Source organism: Anoplolepis gracilipes, chromosome 7 (genome assembly GCF_047496725.1).
Source record: "Anoplolepis gracilipes chromosome 7, ASM4749672v1, whole genome shotgun sequence".
NCBI lineage: Eukaryota > Metazoa > Arthropoda > Insecta > Hymenoptera > Formicidae > Anoplolepis > Anoplolepis gracilipes.
In genome coordinates, this window is record NC_132976.1 from 12,834,047 (window position 1) to 12,853,815 (window position 19,769).

At 30.1% G+C, this 19,769-nt stretch overlaps 3 protein-coding genes across 7 annotated transcripts in view; 1 reads left to right on the forward strand and 2 right to left on the reverse strand.

The window, feature by feature from the left end:
* The window catches only part of Trpm (transient receptor potential cation channel, subfamily M), a 63,853-nt gene extending 53,273 nt beyond the window's left edge, over positions 1–10,580 (forward strand). For all 5 annotated transcript variants that reach the window (XM_072896508.1, XM_072896507.1, XM_072896509.1 and 2 more), the window contains 5 exons: positions 2,638–2,850; positions 4,440–4,788; positions 4,951–5,096; positions 5,230–5,817; positions 6,422–10,580. In XM_072896508.1, the coding sequence (XP_072752609.1) occupies positions 2,638–2,850; positions 4,440–4,788; positions 4,951–5,096; positions 5,230–5,817; positions 6,422–7,726 (2,601 nt within the window). In that variant the 3' untranslated portion in view covers positions 7,727–10,580. The remainder of the gene's footprint in view (positions 1–2,637; positions 2,851–4,439; positions 4,789–4,950; positions 5,097–5,229; positions 5,818–6,421) is intronic.
* Positions 10,581–14,562: 3,982 nt separating this feature from the next.
* On the reverse strand, positions 14,563–15,681 carry LOC140667690 (ciliary microtubule associated protein 1A). The gene is made up of 4 exons (XM_072895845.1): positions 15,588–15,681; positions 15,125–15,325; positions 14,895–15,048; positions 14,563–14,818 (listed from the first exon to the last, which is right to left on the reverse strand). The coding sequence occupies exons 1-4, from the start codon at positions 15,679–15,681 to the stop codon at positions 14,563–14,565; spliced, it is 705 nt and encodes a 234-aa protein (XP_072751946.1).
* Positions 15,682–16,057: 376 nt separating this feature from the next.
* On the reverse strand, positions 16,058–18,014 carry LOC140668144 (ciliary microtubule associated protein 1A). The gene is made up of 5 exons (XM_072896836.1): positions 17,950–18,014; positions 16,952–17,016; positions 16,672–16,883; positions 16,396–16,600; positions 16,058–16,316 (listed from the first exon to the last, which is right to left on the reverse strand). Exons 2-5 carry the CDS (start codon positions 17,002–17,004, stop codon positions 16,058–16,060), a joined length of 729 nt encoding a protein of 242 aa, XP_072752937.1. The 5' UTR covers positions 17,005–17,016; positions 17,950–18,014.
* Between the last annotated feature and the right edge of the window lie 1,755 nt (positions 18,015–19,769).

The following is a 19,769-nucleotide window of genomic DNA, read 5'->3' on the forward strand; positions in this document are numbered from 1 at the left end:
ATACAGGGTGTCTCATAACTAACGAGCCAACGCTCGTGAACGGATAGAGTACAGTGAACTGAACAAAAAAGTATTAGGTTATTTTGCGATTTTCCCAATAATTATTAAAATATTAATTAAAAACGCTTAGCGAACAATATTATGCATATCTACAAGATGTCCGGTAATAATCGCCCCAACTCTCTAAGGCAGATAGAGCAGGTCAAATTGAACATAAAAGTCCTGTATCATTTTGCGATTAGCACATTAATTATTGAACTATTAATTTAAAACGCTCAGAGTATGCTGAGCGCTATATACGGCGCGCGCTCATATCCTGAGCATTTTTAATTAATATTTTAATAATTATTGCGAAAATCGGAAAATGATACAGGACTTTTATGTTCAGTTTGACCTGCTCTATCAGTCCTAGAGAGGTGGAGCGATTATTACCGGACGTCTTGTACATATGTATAGTATTGTTCGCTAAGCGTTTTTAATTAATATTTTAATAATTATTGGAAAAATCGCAAAATAACTTAATACTTTTTTATTCAGTTCACTGTACTCTATCCGTTCACGAACGTTGGCTCGTTAGTTATGAGACACCCTGTATATATATATACAGGATGTCTCATAACTAACGAGCCAACGCTCGTGAGCGGGTAGAGCGGGTTAAATGGAATAGAAAAGTCCTGTACCATTTTGCGATTTTCAGAATAATTATTGAGAAATTAATTTACGAAGATCGGCAAATCCAACGCGAGTATCAGCCTGCCGCAAAAAAAGATGACGAGAAGGACGGCCCTAAGGACGGTCGCTAAGTGCACGCGGCATAAATAGGCGCCATTGCCTCGCGGTTACCAGGGGCATAGACGAGAAGCGTTGATAAGAACAATAGATTAGCGATTATTATTTAGCGACCGGCCTAGCGGTGGATCGTCCTTCTCGCCATCTTTTTTGCGGCGGGCTGATACTCGCGTTGGATTTGCCGATCTTGGTAAATTAATTTCTCAATAATTATTCTGAAAATCGCAAAATGGTACAGGACTTTTCTATTCCATTTAACCCGCTCACGAGCGTTGGCTCGTTAGTTATGAGACACCCTGTATATAAATAAATAATATGTTTTATATATAGGGTGTCCGGTAATAATCGCCCAACCTTTCATGGGCAGATACAGCAGGTCAAACCAAATAGAAAAGTCCTCTACCATTTTGCAATCTTCGTATCAATTACCGAAAATTTAATTAATAAAGATTGACAAATCCAGGCGAGTACAAGCGCGCGACGAGAAGGCCCATCTTACTGCTACGCGGTTACTAGGCGCTCATTGAATGATAGGAGGAGCGGTCTACGACTAGCAATGGCTGCGTATGAGTAGCGCGCCTAGTAACCGCGTAGCAGTAGGATGGGCCTTCTCGCCGCGCGCTTGTACTCGCGCGGATTTGTCAATCTTTATTAATTAATTTTTCGGTAATTATTACGAAGATCGCAAAATGATAAAGGACTTTTCTATTCGGTTTGACTTGTTCTATCTGCCCATGAAAGGTTGGGCGATTATTACCGGACACTCTGTATATATATATATATGTATATGTTATTAATATATATATATATATATATATATATATATATATATATATATAATATGTTATATATAATAAATAGCTGCAATAATTGAGTAAACAAATTTATATTTATTGTACATTTTATTAGTAATTATATATTTGCTTACTTTTTCCCTCTCCTGAATTTAATTGTTACAATGATTTATATTTCATTCATTAATGCTTGGATATAATACATCTTTGTAAATAATACATATAAAAATAATAATACATTTTTTATAATAGTTCTGTATTATAGAAATGTATAATACTCTGGCTTGATACTCGTGCTAAAAAAAACTTTTCTTGCGTGTATATAAATGTTCTAACAATTGTTGCGTGTATATAAATGTTCTGACAAAAGTCTCTAATCTCGATCTTTTCTTTACAGATATAATTTTTACATTTTTCATAAAATATGCTATTGAGATTTGTTTATAATCTTATATTATATATTGCTTATATTATAAATTATATAAAGTAATTTAATTTTGTGTGTAAAAATTTATTATTATAATTTTCTATTTTTTGATTGTAGTTTTTGATAATCTTATTTCAATTTCTTATTTATCAAACAGATTAATTAAATATACACTTTTTAAGATTAATTAAATTTACACGAGTGTAAATTTGAGAAGTATAATATATAAAACTTATTCTTAATAAATTAAGAATTTTTAAATTTTAATATTTGCTTATTATTGATATAAATATTTAGTAATTATTATATTATAAATATGCACATTTATTAATTTTATATTTTATAACCTTTATAATTTTTCTAGTCGATTTTTCTTACGAACGTTTATAAATTTACTACCTTGTCTAATTAACTTTGCTTATGATATAACTGTTATTTTTCTTTGCTAGTTTTTATGGTGAATGATTCTAAAATTAAACTAAATCTTTTTGTCATTCATTAAACATTTTAATATTAATATACATTTGACTATGCACTGAGAAATTTATCAAACTGTGTACGTAATGTTTTTCTCAGTATACAAATAATCTATTTGAATGACTCTAAATATTTTACACTTTTCCATAGGCTTTAATTAGTGACGAACACAATACAACAATAGTCAAGGAGACAATTGTTCAAGAGAATGGGAGAGTGTTAACAGACAATGACGATGGAATATATCGCGCTTATGGTCTTCAGTCTGATTATTATGATAATAAAACAACCAGACCATTAAGATTAAAAAAGAAATTATACGAATTCTATACTGCTCCAATTACAAAATTTTGGGCAAATGCTGTGAGTAAAAATATATATTATTGTAATATTTTATAGCAAAGTTCAATTGGATTGCGTGAGTACGATATCAGTAATTCCTATTGTTCATACCTTGATAATTATACATATATATACAAAGTGTCCTAGTAAAGGTGGGCAATCTCTCGTGGGCATGTAGAGAGCAGCTAAAAATAACCCCATAAGTTCCTATAAAATTTTTTTCTAAAATGCAATTTTCTACCGAGATATTTGTCTCTAAAGTTTAAATTTGAGAATCATTGTTCTGAAATAACTTTTATATTACTTTGTAGAAATAATGTAAAAAATTTTTTTTATTATTAAGTGAAGATTTTTAAAATAGTGTAATAGATTTTTTTATATCATGTCAGAGAGCCAGAATCGGATCATCTCTTTTAACTTAGAAAACTTTAAAGCTAGTCGGTTTTTTATTTTTAAATTATGTTTTTAGATTCTTCAAGATTTTTCTTTAAGAAAAAGATATTTTTGTTTTATTTCGTTAAAACTAATTGTTTTCAAGAAAAACGCTTTTGATCGATAGAAAATTTCATTCATTAAATATGTAATTTTATTTGTAATTTTTTGTAATTCATTTGTAATATGTAATTTTGTATCATTTTGAAAATCATTATGCAATTATTACAAGTAAAAGTTTACTTGTAATAATTGCATAATGATTTTAAAAATGATACAAAATTACATATTACAAATGAATTACAAAAAATTACAAATAAAATTACATATTTAATGAATGAAATTACAATTTAATAATTACATAATTAATAAATTAAATTACAAATGAATTGAAATGAAATTACAAATGATCCTGGGATATTATGGCGGGTGCAAAAGTCATCAATTCGTCGTGCACGGGAATGCGTTAGAGTCGGTGGAAGTAATTTCGAACATTTTTTGTAAAAAAAAAAATTTGGCCAAATACGTTTTCTTTTAAATAATTATAACACAATGTAATTTTATATCATTTTGGATATGTCATTATTCAATTATTACGACTAAAGGTTTACTTTCTATCGATCAAATGCGTTTTTCTTGAAAACAGTTTTAACGAAATGAAACAAGAATACCTTTTTCTTAAAGAAAGATATGGAGAATCTAAAAATATAATTTAAAAATAAAAAAACCCACCGGCTTTAAAATTTTGTAAGTTAAAAAAGGTGATCCGATTCTGGCTCTCCGAGATGATATCGAAAAATCACCCTATTTTAAAGATCTTTACTTAATAATAAAAAAAGTTCTTATACATTATTAAGATTCAGAAAGTAATATAAAAATTATTTAAGAAAAATGATTCTCAAATTTAAACTTTAGAGATAAATATCTCGGTAGAAAATTGCATTTTAGAAAAAAATTTTATAAGAACTTATATGGGGTTATTGTTATTTGCTCTATATGCCCACGAGAGATTGTCCATCTTTACCAGGACATCCTGTATATATATATATATATATAAAATTTGGTGCATCCAATCAAAATTCGTTATTAACATGTATTTATTTTTACTGTCTGTTTCATAGACAGTATATAGAAAGAGAATTACAATAAAAAAATGCAATATTATATTTTTTTTACAGATAGCGTATATTATTTTCCTGCTTTTCTTTTCGTACTGCATTCTGGTACATATGGGCGATCATCCATCATTAGCCGAAATATATGCTATTGCTTACATCTGTACATTAGGCTGCGAAAAAGTACGTGAAATCGTAATCTCGGAACCTGCAAAGCTCTCGCACAAGTTTAGCGTGTGGGCATGGAACATGTGGAACCCATGTGACGCTGCTGCGATCATATTTTTTCAAATTGGACTGGCTTTACGTTTGCGACATTCAACTTTCGATGTAGGTCGCGTCATATATTGTGTTGATTGTATCTACTGGTATTTACGAATACTCAACATCCTTGGTGTCAACAAATATTTTGGTATGCTTAATGTCAAACTAAAAGAGTAATTTTATTTTATTTTGCGCGTAAGAATCTCTATGTGTTTTACATTATTATAAAAAGCAACTATGTGTTTGTGTTGCAAATGTATCTCTTACAAAATGTTCTTGCATTATTTTATAAATAATTTATATTTTATAGGTCCTCTTGTAACTATGATGGGAAAGATGGTTAAAAACATGATATATTTCGTGGTACTTTTGCTAGTTGTATTAATGAGTTTTGGTGTATCCAGACAAGCTATATTAAATCCAAATTCTGAACCAAAATGGCGTATAATACGAGACGTACGTACACATTTATCAATTCTTTGTGACATTATATTGTTAAAAAAAATTTTGTACCTTGTATGTTTTAATGTTTAATTTTTATTTTATAATTTTCATTTTTACATATTTAAATTTTATATTTTTTCAACAGGTATTTATGGAACCGTATTTTATGTTGTATGGAGAAGTGTACGCTGATAATATAGATCCTGATTGTGGAGATGAACCGGGAATGATTTCGTGCCTTCCAGGTCGTTGGATCACGCCTGCTGCAATGTCCGTGTATCTTTTAGTTGCCAATATTTTGTTGATAAATCTTTTAATTGCGGTATTTAACAATATTTTTATCGAGGTAAATGCTATAGCTCATCAAGTTTGGATGTTTCAACGGTTTACTGTCGTTATGGAATATGAGCAGAAGCCGGTGTTGCCGCCGCCGCTTATAGTGGTTTGCCACATATATTTACTGCTGAGATATTTTCTGAGACACGTGCAAGGTAAAAGTGGCACTGGTGAGACTTGCGACAATGGGTTGAAGCTGTTCTTAGAGAGTGACGACATGGAACGGTTATATGATTTTGAAGAGGATTGCGTTGAAGGCTACTTTCGTGAGCAAGAGCTCAAGTTACAAATGTCCACGGAGGAGCGCGTGAAGCTTACAACGGACCGAGTAGAAAATATGCATCAGAAGATTGAAGATATCGATAAAAAAGAAAGCAATCAAAACGCATCTCTTCAGGTTGTTGTAACTTCTTAATTAATATATTTTTACTTTTAGGATGGATAACACAAAAAGTAATAAAGTTTTGTTTTATTACTTTTTTTATTTACTCATGCACAAATTGGACTTATTGTTAAAATAGGAGCTAATGACTTTTTAATATAATCTTTGAGAAGCTTAATCCAATTAATTAACTTGAGAAACACTTCTGCCACATTGGAGATTGAAAATTTCTTCTCGTAAAAATCCAGCTCTTGATATTTAATTCTTGAACAGCATTCTACTGCATCATCAAGGAAGATTCAAAGAAAGGGAGAAGTCCTCTAGAGAGGTCCCTTTCTTGCGAATTGTTTCCACTATAATGCCAGACGTTACATCGAACTCAGGAATTTTTTAATCATTAAATTGGAGATTCCTGCCTGCATCCGACTCTTTCTGATTTTCAAAGGAAGATGATTCAATTGTTCAAGAATGGTTTAAACGTCAAGAGCTAGATAAATAAGTTGTAAATAAAAGTCGTAATAAAACAGGGAATCTTACTTTTTGATCCATTCTAGTATATGTGCGCTATATATGTGCATAGCATATTTTTTATGAACATAAAATTTCCTTTTGTGTTTAGGCTGTCGAGTTCCGTATCCGTAAGTTGGAGGAATTAAGTCAACAGACCGTGGCTCATCTTGGAGTGATTCATCGTTTTATGGCAACTTACATGCCCAACGAGGGACTATCCGGTTTAGAAACATTAGATAGTGTTCGACAGCGTCGAGTATCGGAACGATCGGAGGCTTTCTCCGAAGCGGATTCTCACACGCAATTACCAACTACGGCCGCACGTCGCAAGAGGCTCTTGCGATCTTTCACTGATGCCACTTTTTTGAACGTCGGTCATTTGACAGAGGACGATAAGATATCTGAAACTGTGACATCTCGCGATAATCTAAGTAGACACGATTCCTCTACAAGTGTAAACGCTCATGATGACGTCAAGACAACTATAAGCTTGGAAACTGAAGGTAGCAAAAATGTCCTCGAACCTGAAGCAACCAGCAAAAAGGAAGCGTCGTACGAGAAAGGAATCAGTCTGACTACTAGTAGAGAAGTGAGCAGAGAAGTTAGCAGAGAAGTTAGCAGAGAAGTTAGCAGAGAAGTTAGCAGAGAAGTTAGCATGGAAACTACCAGCAGGGAACAGAGCAAGGAAGTTAGTAGGGAGACTAGCAAAGAGGCTAGTAGCGAAAATCCGCCCTCAGATATCAGGCAAGACTCTATGGAACGTAGTACATACAGACAAAATAGTAAAACCCGATCGGAATCGGACGATATCATGTTGCTTCCTCCGCCTGGTATCCAGAGAGGAGTGACCTGGGCGGAGCCACGAGTAGCTGTGATTCCGTCCTCGGTTACCTCGGCCGGAGGTAGCGCTCAGAGATCGATCTTGCTGACAATGCGTGCAGAGTATACGAGCATAACGGACGAACTTGAAAGCTACTGCGGTTTATTGAGTCCACCGCGGACTCCACCGATCTCGCCGCCGCCGTCGCGAATGGGTATGTCAGAGATATCGAATCCCGCGATGGCTTGGCAAATCGAGAACGAGCATTTACGTAATGCAGAGGAATGCGATTATCAGCAGATGGAAGATCTGATCCAACGACGTTACTGCGACAACGACGACGAAGACAATGGGGGGCCATCGCATGTGGACGAGGCTCAAGTGTGTTTCCTCGACATGCCCAACGAGCATCGTCAGTTGCGTCGAGCTTCCGCGATCGAGGAGGACCCTCGCCGGCCACAGCCGACGATTAGCGTGACGCGTGAGATCGAGCAAACGCTTGCGCGACCAACGATGCGCGACTCGGAAGCGACCGATTTGAACGGCAAGAATTTAAATACCGTACCTGCTCCCGCCTCCGAAACTATGTGTTAAATAACGAAGAGAAATATACGCTTTGTATAATTATTCACACAATAGCTCCTCAAACGTATATATTTCATATTTGAGACTCAAAATAATTATTGTGACATATTATCTGCTTCGTGTGTGATCATATTTTTACTATCAGGTATACTATTTATTGAATTTTGATGATGTGATTATTTTATCATATCGATTGTTTTACTAATGCAACAAGTTTTAGACAATTTTAACAATTATACGCATAAGAAGTTATTAGAGGTATACATAGAAAAAAACAACATTTTTTCTTATGAAATACAGTTCTTCTGTGAAAAAACAATCGTTTTTTTTTAATTTTTTAAAAAATATTTAACATATTTATATTTTGATTATTGTGAATTGATTTTTAACTATTTTTTAATTTTTTAAATAACAAACCATTTCACTATTTTAAAAGTAGATTGCATTTCAATTGACTATATAATTATGTAATTTTTAATTAGGTAAATTTTACAAAACCAAATTAAAATTGAACTTGAATGATTTTCTTTATTGTAAATACAAAACACAATTTATAATTTTTAAAAATATATTTTTAATCACTATTTTAATATAATGAAAAAAAGTTAAAGTTCTTATATTTTTAATCAATTTTTTTCGAAAGTAATAGATTAATGAGATTTTTGCGATTAAAATGATATCAAACACAATATAATTCGGATAAGTTCCATAATAAAAATTTTTGTTATGCATCTGAAAATTATTCGAATCGTGTCGTGTTTGATGTTACCACAGAAGTCTTATTAAAATTCATTAAAATTTTCGAAAAAAATAAAAATATAATGACTTTAGTTTTTTTATTATTTTAACAGAAAAATATAAAGAAAAATAATAATAAAGCAAATTGTTTCTTTTTTATGAAAAAACATGTTTTTTTTCAACATTTATTTTTTATTAAAAAAAAGTTTTTTTTATATCTCTAGAAATTATATATAATTATAATATTTAATGGTCACTTTGTAACACATTAAAGTACAGCTACAAAATATGTATATCTTTTGCAAGTTTTGACTTGAAACAATCTATCACGGGCGCATATGCTCTTGATATGCGAAATAACTTCGCATGTATGGCCTAAATAGTACATTTTTCAGTAAATTAAGTAATTATGCATTTTATGCATAGTATAATAATGTGTATTTTTATCAAGTTATACATTGTATTATTATATATTAATGCTTTTAACATTCATTGAATGAAACGTATATATGTAATTGTCATTGATCTCTTTCACCACATTATTGTATATAATAGAAGTGTTAAATATGGAATTTTTTGTGCTCTAAGAATGTTTACTACATCTTAGAAATTATTTCTAGTACATCGAATTATGAAAGTTATGTAATGTACCGTGTTCTAGAAAAAAAGCAATATTGCCTCCATCTCTATCAATCAATTGATAGATTCTGTGCATTCAGAATTGAATTCCTTCCATTCGATAGTAACTTTGATTTTATACATGTACATTTATTTACAAATAATATTGTAGAATAAAATATTGTGACAAGAACCAATCTTCTTTTAACGCTGATTATGCATAAGCACTTGGCGTTTTACAATAATTTATGCATGAGTTAAATGTAACATCGATTTGGATTGTATAAAAATGCCGTAAAAAGTTAGGGTTGTGAAAAACAAATTCATAATGTGTAATCGATTCTAGATATAAATAAGTTGAGGCAAGGAGTTACAGGACTGTAACTTTATTATCCTTACTGCCGAATATTATAATCAAGATAATTTTTTGAGGTGTGTTTAGGGCCTTACACGACGCACTTTCTATTGCGCCAGATTTCACGGACCATTCGAAAGCAAACCATATCACGCAGAAGTTCTAGTGAACTAAGCCAATCTGCGTTAGTACAATTGCAAGTAACAAAACTTTGATATATATTCCTGTATCTTTAAAATGCCTAAAATGCATATATATATATATAAAATTTAAAAAAGTCAAGAAGAGAGAAAGTGATGAATTTAAGCTGTTATAAGCAAACGTTATTTAATGTTATTTATACATTAATATTAATGTAATTTAAACTGTTACTTAATATAGTTGTTGGTTCACTATTTATTTTGAGTGTATTGGCAATTTTCTACATTTTTGCTCACAATTAGATTAATCATTGTTGTGTGTGTGTATATACAAGGCGAGGAAAAAGTATGGAAACTCTGAAAAATCTCGAAAAATATAAGTTTTTAAGTTTTTATTGTACGTTAAAATCGCATAATCAGATTTTTCTAATGTCACATTTTTCGAAATCCCCCTTTCCTCCTACATTAAGAAAAATATCCGATTATGCAGTTTTAAAGTACATTAAAAACTATAAAACTTTTATTGAAAACTTTTTTTATATCTCTTACCATTTTGACGGTATTTGCTCAGGAATATAAAAAGCGATTTTTCTCAAGAGGGTGTTTCACCCCCTTAACAGCCTTATGGACACGTGTAAAAAAATACGTGTCTCCTATTTTGATCTAGACTACATATTCAAAGCGCATTAAAATTGGAGGGGGACACTTCCATACCTTTCTTTGTTAGATGGACTGATCCTTCCTTTTTAGGTTCTTTTTCTGTAAAATTTATATTTTTCGAGATTTCTCAGAGTTTCCATACTTTTTACTCATTCTGTATATTATCATATATTGAACAGCTATTTTAATCAACTCTTGTTGCGATGCGTTCATAATAAAAAACTTTCGCCGTGTGAGGTCAGTCTCTTCTAATGCACACTTGCGGTGCGAACGATATTTGGAAGAAGTTTTGTGAATGATGTAAAACTAAATTTCTAAAACGATTTTGAATAACGATTGAATTATGTATATACTTGAATGTATGTGTGATATACATGTTCCAAAATCACCTTTATCAATTTGGAATTGATTTTTTCTTAGCGAAAATATTAAGGGAGAAATCGTAATATTTATAGCAATTATCCAATTTTTCTATTTACATTAGTTTTTGTAACTAAAGTTTAAAAATTAAAATTTTATTTATATAAACTCCATCAATAAAATTAAATAAAAAATGTTTCGTTATTTTTCTGGCTTTTCAGAATTTATAATTTATGAAAAGCCTTTTTTTTATCACTTGCAATTTAAAAATTATTAATATCTTAGTAAGGAAAAATCGACCTCAAATTAGTCAAAAACTGCCATTAAAAAAATATTTGGTGGTTTCGAAACATACTATACGTGTTATTTGTATGTGTGAATGTTCAACATTTATGGTACAAACTTTAGATATAATATTCGTCAAAGTGAATAAAATGGTTTTATAAATGTGCTAATAATTAACAGTTTTTAAGTTAAAAAAATGCTTTCAAAAATCTATTATAACAAAAAAATATTTATTTTATAAACAAAATTTATTTATTTATTAAAAATCAATTTACTATGTTTATTTTTATGAGAGTACTACACTTGTGCGTACGCGCGTATAAAATTTGCTTCTATAGAAGGGAGGAGAGTAAAGAGGGATTTATTTAAAAAATCTCGAATTGAGATTCATTTAATCTTGATATGAAGACTAAGAAATATCAATGCTCTCTGCAAAACAATGATTAGTTTCAAAAAACTAAGCGGGAAGCACACACTATTGCATAACGCATAACACATATGCATAAGAAAACTGATTGGTCTATAAGCATTTGCATAAGGAATTCAACCAATCGAATTCCTTATGTATGTGCATTATGCGCTTATATAAAAGTGTGTGCTTCCCGCTTTAATCTTTTATGAATAAACCGACGAAAATATCCACGTCTAGGCTTTGATAGCCCGCGAAAATTTAAATTCGTGTATTTCACATACATAGCCTTACTAATTTCTTAATTTATAAAATTTATATTATAAATTTTTGAATATTCAGAATATAAGAAATCATATTCCGATATATAATAATTATAAAAATATATTAATTATACATGTATATATTAAGGGGATGCAGTACTATCCTATCTTACCGATCAAAACAGTTGCTTCGTTAGATATTAAAATTATTATTTTAAAAGTTTTGTAATTTGCACGTACAAAATGAGATACGTTCCCGCTTGGAAATGCATGAAAGAATATATGTAAATTCTTAGAAATGAATTCGAAGTCTTAGTAAAAAAGATTTTGGTGCACAACACTTTCGTGCACCAAAATCTTTTTTACTAAGACTTCGAATTCATTTCTAAGAATTTACATATATTCTTTCATGCATTTCCAAGCGGGAATGTATCTCATTTTGTACGTGCAAATTGCAAAACTTTTATATTAAGCAAATACAACATAACGCTAGTAGTCGATAATTTAAAACTGTAATTTTTTTTTGTTTTTAACTGAAAATTGAACACATTCCCGCTTCGTTATTGTATGTACTTTCATCGTGGAGAAGCATTTTTCATTCTGTACAACCAAAATAATAATTTTGGTGTCTAACAAAACAAGTTTTAATTGGTAAGGTGGGACGGTACTGCATCCCCTTAAATTTTATAGATATATTCAAAATATTATAAATATCAGACACTTTGTAGAGAATATAAATACGTATATACACTTTTTGCAAAAATAATTGATCCCTTATATTGTGAGCATAAACATAAGCAATATGCAATGTATAATACATAGTGAAGAATTAATTTAAATTATTATTTATACATACAAAATTGGCAATAAGGAGATAACAAGGTTTATTATCATAATTTTTTTTTACTAATTCCAAATTAATAGATAACTTAAGTCTGGTGCTATTTTACACATATTTCAAATTTTCACAAGTTTTTCTTTCTGAACTCTACTAACATTATAATATAAATTTGCATCCTCTAATATTGATTTAGATGTAAAATAACCAATGAATACTGTTCTTTTTTTCAAAAATGATTAAGGATTATTGCGTATATACATGTATATGTATTACTCTTATACATTATCACAAATGTATAACGATTATATGCATACACATATATGTATGCACGTATGTAAGAATTTCCTTAAAATTCATCAAGCTGCTTTAGAACGAGATTTCTTAATTTTATTATAAATATTATAGTTAAATATTATTGTATGTTGTTGTAAATTTTAAAAACGCAATATTATGTATATATATATTTCTAAAATATCTATCAAAGATATACACAAAATTAATGGAAATATTATCTATTATCTATTACAAATAATAATTATTAAGTTAATTATATAATTAAATTCATCTTATATTTAATCAGGAGAATATTAATGTTGGTACGACATTAATTTGCAAGAAATTTTAATAAATGTATAAAAACAGACGTTTATATATACATATGGCAAATTATTTGCCAATATTAATTCATTTTTGTTTATTATTTTATTTTTGTACAAATATGTAAAAATTTTACGATATCGACAACAAATTCTGTCTTAATCTTATCCTAATATAAGTATGCATATACATATACGATATGCAACAAATTTCTGTATAGATACAAAATATCAGATAATAATTATAAGAAATGTTAATATTAATATAACAATGATAATAATTGCATGAATTTCTATATGTTTTCATATTATGTATTTATACTAATTGTACTTATATTGTTAATATAATTGTATTTAATATACATATATATATGTACATATATCTTATGCACATACGATGTACATGCTCATATTTTTACTTTATTACATAGATTTATATATTTATTTTTTTTATTTAGTTAATAATATTTTTTTCTTTCACGAACATCTTTGTTGAATATTTGAGAAAATCCGAATGTGTGTGCTAGTCATAGTAATTATCATCAAATTAAATATTAAGGTACATAAAGCATGTAATGGCGTAATAATTTCGAAAATATAAATAGAAGAAATCGACCAAGTGTTACCATTTTGATTAACTAAATTAAATATAAACTACCCGGGAAAAAATCCATATATATATGTATATATATATATATATATATATATATATATACATATAAATATATATATATATATATACATATAAATTGCTAGATGTTTCTTTTTAATAAAATAGAGAACTTTTAGAAAAATAGATGAAGCATCAGCACAATAAATACATTTATTAAATTTTTAATCAATGTGTGCAATTTTTAAAATATTAATTTTAAGTAATATATTGTATGATTTACATGAAAACACATGTAACAGGAACAATACGATGAAGTAGATCAATTAATGATATATTAATCGATTTCCGCATACATACATATATATATAGCTATAAATTTTATATATATATCCTAGACAGCACACAATATTTATGATAAATATTTATAATTAAATATTTATGAAAATATATTTTTTTGAAATATTATATAATTCTATTTTATACATATTTTATAAAAATCTTTATTCGACATATTTTTAAAATATAGAAGAAACATTTTATATAATATTTATGATGATAAGTAAAAAATAAATATTTATAGTAATTATTTTGTAAATATTTTTCAAATATTTGCGAGGATATTTATGATAAATATTTATGATCTATTAAATCTAAAATCTTAAAAATATTTATAAAATATTTAAATAATTATTATAAATATTTTGTGCTGTCTAGGATATACATATAGCAATAACGATTGGTAATTAAGTAAATAATAAAATAAATTATATAATATTTAAATTATGTAATTTGAGATTTAAATATAACATAAAAAAATGCAATTCCGAATTGTTCATTCATTATTGAAACAATAAAGTATTTGCGCTAATACAAAAATTTCATTCAATTTTAATAATTACACAACATTTAATAATTAATCGTCAAATGTTGATAAGTATAATATAATTCAACACAAGCAAGCTTTGTTTCATTGCTGACATATTTTATGACATTTAGTTATATAGGGTGGCGCACATTTGCTGTGTTTTATACCGAACGAAAAAGCGGGAGTTGGTTTGGGTGGTCGAATGGCATATATCGGACCTGGACTTTCGGAAATTACTTGTAATACTCGTCTACCAGCCATGGTGTACTTCGGAGCCCTAGATTTTACCGCTTCCAAGTTGTATGATGGATAAAAACCTGCACTAATTTCAGCGGGTTTCGTCACAACCGTCTGTCCCCTACAAAATACTTCTTTATAATAATCATATGTGAATTATTTTAAAGTGAACAAGATGACAAAGAGTTAAAACGTACATAGAAAATGCAAGCGCATCAGGAATATGTTTAACGTAGTAAGGGCCTGGTGTTTCGTCAATTTTTCTATATTTGGTTCTCCGCTGTATTGAAAAGAAAGGACCTTGAGAAATATCTGGCAATTTATACTTCGGACCAAGCCCAAAAAGGATTTCTGTCAAGTGTAAGGAGTTATAATAAGGAATTATATATATAATAAATATATCTGATTTAATAACAAAATATTTTACCACGACGTTTTAAAGCATGCCCAAAGGTGAATCCATTAAATTTGCGTTTCTCTATCGTGTATTTCGGTCCTGGACCATCAGTCACATCAAAGATAGGGATACGATGTTCGCCAATTGTATACGCTGGATTTCGATATTTCGAAATACAATGGTTCTTGAAACCGACGACTGTCTTAAGCTTGTATTTAGGCCCAGGAGATTCTAATAGAAAATAATATTAATTAATATAAATAAATAGTTGTTAATAATTTTTTATGTACCAAATGCTTTTTGAGATTAAATGATCGAAAATAATTAGTATTAATTGTTGAATGCTACAAGTTTTATATACAACAAGTATTTACTTTTACATGAAAAAATTTACATAATTACTACTTTTAGAATATTGCATTAAAAAATCTACGATTCTCTTATCCCTGTATCTGATTAATATCTATAATTATATTGATTACAATAAACATACTGATAAAGCATAACGGATCCTTCGTTTCTGTTGGTATCTTTTTCCCACCTTCACCTGTATTCCCGCCTTTTCCCCGCTCCCTTTTCAATGACATTTTTTCACTTGTAAATTTGGAAAAGTTTTATTTAACACATAATACTTTTACACGTGTCACATTACCATAATTTTAAATCTATTTCACGAAAGAAAACAATTGCCTATATTATAAATTATTTTGTTTAACCATGTATCTCTCATGAAAAATAATATAAAAAGATTTTATTCTTTTAATATTATTGAAATGAATTGTTTACCTTTTGTATATTATATATATATAAATCTAAAGAAAATATTTCAAACAAGTCTTTTTAAAGAATAGATTTATTGTAAAGAAATATAAAGAATATAACACATTGCAGTATTTATACACACACACACACACACACACACACGCGCGCGCGCGCGCGCGCTATAATTTTTTAGTTATAAAATCATTCTTCGTCTAGTTGTATCATGGGTACTCCAGCGCATTCGCTATGCTTGACGCCAAACGAATACATAGGAGAACGTTTTTGTGTATCATATAGCGGATAAAAAATCGGTGCCGGACTGCGATATTTTTCTAATAAAATGTGTCTCCCCTTCAAACTATACGCCGGACTTCGTCGTTTTATCATATTATAATCAAGATTGATGTATGCGGCTGGGCCTGGACTTATCATTTTCTCACGAGTTTCATGATAATGAGCGCTGAAAAAATACATATATATATATATATATATATAATGAAATAATATGATATATATATAAATATATATATAAATCTTACATAGAAAATGCACCCTGAGCAAGCTTATCGGGCACTTTGGGCCCTATGCACGTTGGTAAAGAATATGAATTTGGTCCAGGTCCTTCATCTAGAATTTTTGTTACACCACGTGACTTCATACTATAAGCTGGTGCTCTACGATTGTGATTCATCGGTGGACATAATTCGGGAGAGTAAGCTCCAGGTCCTGGCATTAAATCATGCACTATCAAAATACAAAATTAAATATTAATTTTTTTCTTTGTTTCAAAATAGAAAAAGCTATTTTATGCTTACGTTTAAATATTTCTCTGCCTCTAATTGTATATGCAGGTGGATTATCAGATCCAGACTTTGTTAAATGTCTAATATTGTAATGAGGACCAGGCCCTATTACATGAGTTTTTATCCCGGTTCGAGCTTGCATACTGTACGCTGGATTTCTATGTCGAGATGGATCATGACCATTATAGCCAAATAATGTCGGCAATTTGTAAACTGGGCCAGGACTTGTATTAAAAAATTCATATAGTAATTCATGGTTTATACAGTTCAAATTAAATAATTATCGGATAACTTATTTTTTATCATGCAGCTTAATACTTTCGGCCTATTTTCTTTGCCTTCCATTTTTATTGTTACCTGATATATACGAAAAGCATAACAAAAGATTAAATCTATAAAGTTCAAAATTAAAAAGATAATATAAAAATAAATAAATAAATTCTTTATGATATTAGGTTATTGTATATAAAATATGACTGTGTACAAAATTATATAATTGATACATTCATAGTATTAAGTGCATACACGCATATTATATATACACACACATACACAATTTTTGATGCTCTTTTTTAGGAAAATTTCATTTTTGTAAAATAAATAAATACATCCATATAGACCTCCATAAAGTTAGCCGGGCAATTTTCACTTTTCTAAGTTTTTTTTTTACGAATCGTTTGTTGGTGATTGTTGACATGATTTTTACGTTTGTTGGTTGTCAATTTAATTGTTATTAACAAAATAAATATGCATGAAGTTAGCTGGTCCAATTAAAATTTTCAATCTTTTTTTAATTATCATTTCAGTAAACGCTAGATATTCCTGAAATATTTATAAAATGTTCCTCAAATCCAAAATTAACATTCCAAAAATATTCCAAAACATTCCGGAATATTTAAAGAATGTACAGAAAATATTAAGCACAAAATGTTCTGATTTTTTATCATTTTGTATACTGTTTTATTCTATTTTTTTATTTCATTTTTTTGTTTCATACATACATATATCAAAATTTACACTAAATGTTCCTTATTACACATACAAGTAATGTTCATCGAATATTCTGAATATTTCACAATTATTTGAACGTTCTATGAACATTTCTCTACTTTTCCAGGATATACAGAACTTTTAGAATACGAATGGAATATTTCAGGAATATCTAGCGTTTACTGAGATAAGTCAAATCAATAGAAAATTGTTTGTTGATCACAAATGTGTCTTTTATAACGTTTGTTGGTTGATTATTCATTAATTAAAACAAAAATAATAATTCTTACAATAGCGTACATTTTGTGCGATTATAAAAAATTTCTTCGGTTTGTTTATTTCAGATAACTCTGTTCGGAATTGGAGTGATTACCGCAAACGAACTTTTTTTTTTAGAAGTGCCTCTCGGAGATTGCTGTTACTTGGACACTATGGGACGTTCTTCCAAGAAAAAATTCTGAAATATAATTTTAATGTTGTTTGATATCATCATGTAAAAATTTTTTTAAAATAAATGACACAATAGTTTTGATAGAAAAAATTCACAAAAAAAGGCTTTTTTCCAACCCGCAACTGCGGGTGTCCCTTAAGCAAATTGTTGTTGACCGTTTGTTAATTATTGTTGATTTAGTTGACGGGTTTTCCCCTTGTTGTGCACCACCTTGTCGTGGTGAGGGGGCTCCGATCTTCGACCACCCAGGATAGTACCGTCGCTCCAACCATCGGAAGGGCCAGGGTAGGTGAGGATTGGCTAAGAGACCACAAGAGGATGGGAGAGTGGCCATGACCCCCTTTATCATGGATGTGGGGGGATGGGGGATTCTGTATCCGTAAAAGTACTCCATCTTTCCTGGGCCACCCGGTCCCGGAGGTTGGGGCCAGGGTAGCTGAAAGGACCGACGCGAGCCGCAGAGGCATAGCCCGGCGACTCCGCATCGGTCCAGCTCGGACTTATTCTGAGGTCGCGGCTCGGCAGCATCAGAAGGGAGAAGGAGGGTTCCATTTTGGGATCTCCTTCTCACACAGTGCGCTGCGCCGGGAAGTTGCCGAACGGCAACAGAGAGGTCAGAGTGAGGTGCCCTTTCCTCCTTAGACATCGGCCGGGGTCGTGAAGCTCCGTAAAATTAGCCGAACCACTTTGATTTTTTTATAATTAAAATTAACTAATCGTTTGGTCATCGTTTGTTCATAATTGGTCATCCAATTAAAACGTTTGGTCATTTATCGTTATTTTTTTTTAAATTAAATAATTAAAATTTCGAAATAAAGTTAGCCGAACATTTTTATTTTTCGTCCAATCGAGTTAAACAAGAGCTTATTCGATGCAGAATCGTTAGATCATCACGAATAAATTCTTTACAACGTTTGGTCATCCATAGTTTATCCGAAAAATGAAAAAAATCATGTGCGGTAAAATGACGACGGGCGACGTATAGTGACATGGACGTGCGCTGCGGTCACGCGCGCATGCGTTTTAGTAACTTACACAAAATTTTAAATAAATCCTTTTTAATTTTAATAAATACTTTTTATGTTGCTATGCAAGTTGCAAACCCATGTGGAATCGTATATGCATTGCAAAGTACATGCTTAGATGGGAATGCATAGGGGGACGGGGCGAAGCCCCGTCCCCATAAAAAAATGTAACAAAACTTGAGAGCGTAGAAACTACCAAGGCTGACAGTACTGTGTGGAAGTTTCAATGCTATTTTCCTAAGCAAATGCTATTTGACTGAAGCGCTGTTAGGTAAATGGCTCAATAAATCGTGCATCGATGCATTCAGTATTTATTTTGTAAGATTATGAATAAAAAATTATAAATATAGTGTAAGAGTTCGGACATAGGTTGAACTAAAATTTTACATTGAATAAGTTCTTGTTTAACTCGATTGGACGAAAAATAAAAATGTTCGGCTAACTTTAGTTCGAAATTTTAATTATTTAATTAAAAAAAACGATAAATGACCAAACGTTTTAATTGGATGATCAATCATGAACAAACGATGACCAAACGATTAGTTAATTTTAATTATAAAAAAATCAAAGTGATTTGGCTAACTTTACGGAGCTCGAGCCTTAAGGGTCGAGAGGACCCACGGTGGAGACCTCATGCGGAAACT